Source organism: Pteropus vampyrus, unplaced genomic scaffold (genome assembly GCF_000151845.1).
Source record: "Pteropus vampyrus isolate Shadow unplaced genomic scaffold, Pvam_2.0 Scaffold52, whole genome shotgun sequence".
Taxonomy (NCBI): Eukaryota; Metazoa; Chordata; class Mammalia; order Chiroptera; family Pteropodidae; genus Pteropus; species Pteropus vampyrus.
The window spans coordinates 3,798,113-3,805,302 of record NW_011888833.1 but is presented as its reverse complement, the minus strand read 5'-3'; the positions used below and the strand labels follow the sequence as shown (position 1 = coordinate 3,805,302).

The window sequence follows — 7,190 nt, the reverse complement described above, 5'->3', positions numbered from 1 at the left end:
TATCCCGTCCGCTCATCCAGGAAGACGGCCACTAGCCACGCCTGGCTGTCGAGTGTTGGAAATGTGGCTAGTGTAACAAGACTTCAATTTTGAAATTTTATTTCTAAATCATTTAAATGTAAATAGCCACATATGGCTAGTAGTTATCATACTGGACAGTACAGACATACAGCCTGAATTATCTCTAAAATTCTTAATTTACAATGTCTGGCATTCAATCAAAAACCGGATATATGGGAGGCAAGACTATCTAACCAAGAGCCAAGAGCATAAAAGAATAAGAAGAAAGCCAGAGGTGACACGTGTAACGAAAACGTCAGGCACAGACTTCAACGTAACTATGCTCAGTGTGTCCGATGAACTAAAACACAAGACTGACGACTTCAGCAGAGAACAAGAGCTATTAAAAAAAGAATGGGAATTCTAGAACTGAAAATAGCTGAAAATAATGTAAAATGCTGGCACTGTCCAAGAAGTAGTAAAATATGAATTTATGCTATACCTTGGTAAGTTAAAAATGAGTATTGTAATCTTTAGGAAAACACTAAAAGAACAGTTAAAGATGTAAATTCCAAAGATAACAGTTGGAGGGGACGGAATAAAAAAAAAAAATCAAACAAAAGAAGGCAAGTAAGAAAATGAAGTGTAAGAGGCAGGAAAAACAAAAACCAAATAGTAAGACAATAAATTTAAACCAAATCGGTCATTTAACTACATGTAAATGGACTAATACTTCACTAAAAGAATAAGATTATCAGACTGCATTTAAAAAGAAACTCTATTAAATGCTGCTAATAAGAATCACATCTTAAATAGATGAGTATAGAAAAGGCGGCAGTAAGAAGCTGGGGAAGACATATGCAAACATGAATAAAGGAGAGCGGGTAAACTCGATAGACTCGCACCCGACGAAACAGACAAACAGCGCTCCTAGAGACAGAAGGACACTTCATAACAATTAAAAGGCTTGATTCACCATGAAAATGTAATATTTATATTTTTCCTCCAAACATATAAAGCAAAAAGCTAAAAATGAAATTGATAATCGTAGTGTAAAACTGACTGTATTTTTCTTATTAATAACAGAATTAGTAGCCCCTCAAATCAGTAAAAGTATAGAACGCTTAAAAAACATTAAAAAATTTGACTTAATTGACAGATAACAGGTCTTAGAAAAGCTGAAAAGGAAGGACAGGGTTCAGCACTTTCTTCCATGAAAACAAACTGAAGGAAAGAGACTATTCTTCTTTTTAACCTCTTTCTCAACTAAACCTGTCTTCCCGCTTGTTATTTTCAGCACTGGACAGCTCTCGGACACAGTGGGACTGCCTTGCACCTCACCCTCATGCCCTTCTCCACCTCTCCAAGCCAGTCTGAACTGCCACAGCCTCGAGCCCAGCCTCTCTGACTGTCCCAACCAGTGGCAAGTAACCTTCCTAGTCCCTAGCACTGACACTCTTTCACGGCCCTCATTACATTCGCCTTGTCGTGTCCGAGTCCATTCTGTTCTCCTAAGATTAAAAAGGCCCTTAGGAGCTAGCAGGTCACCCCTCATAAGTGAGCCCACCTCCTTTCATGGGAAAGGTGCACAATTTTCCCATTTAATGTAACAAGTAGGAGCGATGACAGTATCATTCAGCAGGGGTCAAGAGACCCGAGCTCTACTCCAGGTTCAGACAGCGGCGAGACCACTGGCCTCTCCGGGCTTCAGTATCCTCAGCTATAAAATGAGGGTCTCTGAGGTCACATCTAAAGGTCATGGAAGAGCTGGCCTGGTGAAATCATCACCTGGTGTCTGATCCCCGAGATCACTACACCGGAGACATGTTCGCAGATTTAGACCACACCATGAGAGGATGACTTAGGAAGCAGCTGCAGTGTGCAAAGAGCAATGAGCAGGCCAGCCTGCCTCTTCAAAGCGTAGCAGCCAGTTATCAGCTTAGCGGAGAACTCAGCCTGGGGTTTTCCTTCCGTAATGAAGATGACTTAAAATTAATGCAAAGCTGTGGAGTGTGCAGTCATAAGTCAACAACTGGGAGGTGACCTCTAGGCCCGTGGAGCACCTGCCTGATAGTCTTTGTTTGCCTGGGGCTTTGCCCACCACACAGTGCACCAGCGTGACTTACAGCGGGCGCCTTGGGGCACACAGTTATCAGTGCCAACCTCCCGAGGTATCAGCCCTGACCTCCAGGAGGGCTGGAAGCTAACGGTCAGCCCCGCGGACAGTATGTGCCGGAGTCCCGTAAAATCTGGACACCAAAGTCATGGCTGGGCTTGCCTGGGTGGCCATACTCGTAAATATTGTCCTGTGGTCACATTCGGTGGCCGGCGGGCACTCATGCCACCTAGGACTCCACGAGAAAGGACGACGGGAGGTTCCACATTTGGATCTCCAGACTCTGCCCTGTGTGTCTCTGCCCTTGGTGGCGTTTAATCTGCGAACGTCCCCTGCGATAAAACTCAAGGATGGCAGCTCCCAATGAGTCCCGCGAACCTCGTCAGAAAATCACAAACCCCGAAGGTAGTCTGGAAGCCCCGATCTGCAGCTGGTATCGGAAGCGAGGACAGTGTCCCCTGCATGCAGGGGCCGTGCTAAACTCACTGGCATCACGTGCTGGGCAAGCTGCTCGCGGCGCCTCTGTCTTCAGTGGGTTAGTGCCGGCCTCCACTTTGCTAAACAGTACATGTGAGGGAGAAGAGCGGGAAGAAGTGATCACTGAGGGAGGTGGGGGCGGGGCCCTTCGGCCAAGCAGAGCGGCTGCTGCACCCCGCTTCTCGACTCCGGCACCACTGACCCACAGCCGGACAGTTCCTTACCGAGGGGCGGGGGCTGTCGCGTGCACTGTATGGCGTTTAGCAGCATCTCCGCCTGCTGCCCCCTAGTGCCAGTCGCAGTCACCCAAGTTGTGACAACCAAAATATCTCCAGGGCAAATGTCCCCAGGGGCAGGTGTAGGGGGAAACTGAGAACCACTGCTATGTGGAGTGGGCAAGTGGGGAGAAGCAGTTTTAAAAAAAGAAATATTACGGACAGAACTTTCTATACATCACTATTTCATTTAGCGCCAACTTCATTTATTTTCAACCACGAAAGAAGCTTGGCAGATTTTGTGCATTGTACAAGCACAGATGTCTATGCTTTGCATGATGTACATAGAAATTTTAATATTACTGAAGAATCACTCTGGCAGTTTATGTACTGGTGGAAGATTAATTAATGGAGGGTCATTTACCCAAGGGAGGAGCGATTTGTAAATTAAGCCCCAATGCTTTGAAGGATTGATATTTATGTAACTTTAAAAACTAGAAAGGCAAATATTTTTAAAACAATGAGTGTTTTAGGGAAACATATTCCAATGCTTTACATATTCTTAAAAGCATAAAAAATTCTTTGATCTAAAATATCTTAAAATTCACTTACTGACTACACTGAAAACCACAAAACAGTGTTGAAAGAAATTAAAGAAAACACAAATAAAAAGACATCTGTGTTCACAGATTGGAAAAAATATTGTTAAGATGTCTATACTATCTAAAGCAATCTACAGATTCAATGCAATCCCTACCAAAATCCCAGCGATAGTTTTTGAAGAAAGAGAAAAATTCATCCTAAAATTCATTTGGAATCTCAAGGGACCCTGAATAGCCAAAACAATTTTTAAAAAGAACAAAGTTGGAGAACTCACACTTGCCACTTTCAAAACAGATTACAAAGCTACAGTAATGAAAACAGTGTGGTACTGGCATAAAGACAGAAAAATAGGCCAACAGAACAGAATAAAGAGCCCAGAAATAAACCCTGATATATTTGATCGAATGATTTTCAGCAAGAGGCCAAGACCACACAGAGGGGAAAGGTCGGTCTCTCTAACAAATGGTGCTGGGAAAACTGTACAGCCACATGCAAAGGAATGAAGTTGGACCCTCATCTTACACCATACACAAAAGTTAACTCAAAATGGATTAAAAGCCTAAACGTAAGACCTAAAACTATAAAACTCTTGGAAGAAAACATAGGGGAAAGTTTCATGACATCAGACTCAGCAGTGATTTCTTGGACATGACACCAAAAGCACAGGCAACAAAAGTGAAAATAGATGAACAAGATGATATCAAACTTAAAAATGTTTTTGCATCAAAAGATACAATCAACAGAGTAAAAAGGCAATCTGCAGAATGGGAGAATATATTTGCAAATCATATATCTGATAAAGGGTTAATATCCAGAACTCAACGACAAAAAATCAAGTAACCCAGTTTAAAAATGAGCAAAGATGATAGACAAGTGGGCAACAAGCACATGAAAAGATAATCAACCTCACTAATCATCAGAGAAATGCAAACCAAAACCACAATGAGAAATCACCTCATAACCATTAAAATTGCTACCCTCAAAAAAAGAGAAAATTATAAGTGTTGGCAAGGATGTGAAGAAATTAGAACTTTTGTGCACTGCTAGTGGAAATGTGAAATGGTGCAACTGCTATGGAAAACAGCATAAAGGTTCCTCAAAAAATTAAACAGAGGGTGTGGCTCCAGAGTGTAGCGGTTAGCACGTCTGCTTTACATGCAGAAGGTCCTGGGTTCGCGCCCCAGGTGGAGCAACGGGCCAGGCCCCAGGTGCATGCCAGGAGCGTGTGGGAGGGGCTGGGAGGTGACACTCTGCCTTCAGAGATCCAGTTCTTAAGGAGAAACGGCAACATCCACAGGTCAGGGGTGGAAGTGGTGAGGGTGGGGGGAATTAAAGAGGGGCACAAAGAAAAAAAAATAAAGAGAGGACTGAGTAAGACCCAGCAATCCCCCTTGTGGGTACACACCCAAAGGACTGGAAGCAGGGTCTCAAGGAGACATGCGCACACCCTGTTCACAACAGCCAGGGGGTGGGGACACCCAAGTGTCCACAGAACAAAATGTGGTGCAGACACAGTGGAACATCACTCAGCCTTGAAAAGGAAGGAGATTCTGATGCCTGCTGCAATGTGGATGGACCTCGAGGGCACTGTGGTCAGTGAAATAAGCCAGACACAGAAAGACAGACTGTGTGACACCACTTATCAGAGGTACCTAATGTAGTCAAATTTATAGGGCCAGAAAGTAGGAGGGTGAGTGCAGGGGCGAGGGGAGGGGAGTGGAGAGCTAGTGTTGAGTGGGGTCGAAGTTTCTTTTGGGAAGATGGACGAGTTATGGGGGTATGGTGGTGATGACTGCACAAACATGTGAATGATTATATTCAACACCTATATTTAATGCTAAGTTAACTGTACATTTTTAAATGGTTAAGATGGTAAATTTTATGTTATGTGTATTTTACTACAATAAAAAAAAAATTCACATACCGGCGGTCTTCTGCCATGACTAGTTCTCACAGCTTGCTGAAAAGCTGTGTCATTCTCCAATTCCTAAAATGAAAGGCAAATTTAACATTCAATTTGAAGTGAGAGTTTTTTAAAACGTGTTGAGCTCCTCCATTTGGTGTTCAAGATCCCCTATGATTCGTCTGACCACGATTTTGAGAGAAAGACCACAGTCACATAACTTTACTACAGTAGATGGTGATCACTGCTCTACTTTATTAGTAGTTGTTACTCTCTTACTGTGCCTAATGTATAGATTAAACTTCATCACAGGTGGGTATGTGTGGGGGAAAATGGAGTACACAGATACAGGGTTCAGCGCTGCTGGTAGTTTCAGGTGTCCACTGGGGGTCTGGGGACATGTCCCCCATGGATAGGGGGGCTACTGTACTTTCCACAAAAATATACTTAATTATTAAAAGTAAATACAAATGATACACAAAAATAGAGTCAATATCAATGAACTTTTAAAAACTCTAAAGACAAAGTAAAATATAACTAGGAGTTAAAACAGTGAACTTTAAATTAATTTTATTACGTGCAAGCGTTCTTCTTTAATTTTTACATGAAATAATCTTTATGATCGTCCAAATCAACTAAATAAAATTAAATAAGCACACAGTTGTCAGGTAGCCACAAAAACTAGGCAATCTTCACATGAGGTAAAAAACCCAAGGCAACCTTCAGCTTAATTAATTATAGCACTTCAGAAGAACTTTTAGGAAAAGAAAGTCTTCTAGGATTCCTAAACAATTAGTAAAATGTGATTAATCAGCTCAATGAATTCTAACTAACTGGCAAACTAAAAACTGTCAACAAATTCTCCAGTTACAAATACCAACTAACACAACTTTTGTCATTTTTTCTTTGTTCAAGATTTGATTAACAATTTGTATAATCTAGGGAATAGTTTAGCAACTGTTTCAAGTAATTCAGTTATATATTAAACTTGCTATTATTCCAGTTAATTAAGATATAAGAAAACCACGAGTAAACCAAATATCACTTTTGCTTTACTGCATGATTTACTTTTGGTCTGATATTCTGAACATTCACTTCAAATGAAATAATGAAGCCAGACTGTGATGACCTGGCATTAGGAAGTTTCTCTGGCCATATTTAAGATCTGTTGATTACATTTCTGGAACTCTATCCAAGAAAATGTTTGATCGAAATACATAAAGTTATTTATGCATAAAATTGTTCACTGCATTGCAGTTATTTACAACAGTATAAAATTGGAAATAAATATCTTATGATCAGAAAATAGTTATAATCAACTATATGTATTCGGTATTATGTAGCCATTAAAATTATATTTATTTCAATTTTTAGTATCATGAAACTTTGCTTACGATGCAGTTAAATGTAAAAAACCAAAGAGAAAAAGTAAATGCTAATTCAATTCAAACATGCTAAAACTTAGTATGCATGAAGGAAAGAAAAATAATAAAAAGTTTACAGTAGATAGTTCTGAGTGATGGGATTATGGGTAATTTTGTTTTTCAGCAATGAGCTACATATTTTTCATACATATAACTTTTATAACTGGGAGGAAGGGGGAGACATCAGTGGTTTTCATAACTTACACTAACTTAGGAAAATGCCTGCTTTCACACAAACTTTTGGCAAGGAGTCTATGCAACCCTAACTGTGTATGTGTGTGTGTGTGTGTTTGTTATGTGTTTTAAAAGACAAGGGGATACAACAAAGCATCAGATGACATGCTCATATAGGTGATGTCTGGATGACAGGTTATAGGTCATTTTATTTTTTCTCCAATCTTCTTTGTTTTTCAAATTTTCTACAATGATCTGTATCTCCTAGATTTTTATTT

General features: G+C 40.6%; 1 protein-coding gene across 1 annotated transcript in view; it reads right to left on the bottom strand.

The window, feature by feature from the left end:
* IFT88 (intraflagellar transport 88) overlaps window positions 1-7,190 on the bottom strand; it is a 70,255-nt gene that overhangs the window by 58,293 nt on the left and 4,772 nt on the right. The window contains exon 6 of the mRNA XM_023530715.1: window positions 5,336-5,398. Within this exon, the coding sequence (XP_023386483.1) occupies window positions 5,336-5,398 (63 nt within the window). The remainder of the gene's footprint in view (window positions 1-5,335; window positions 5,399-7,190) is intronic.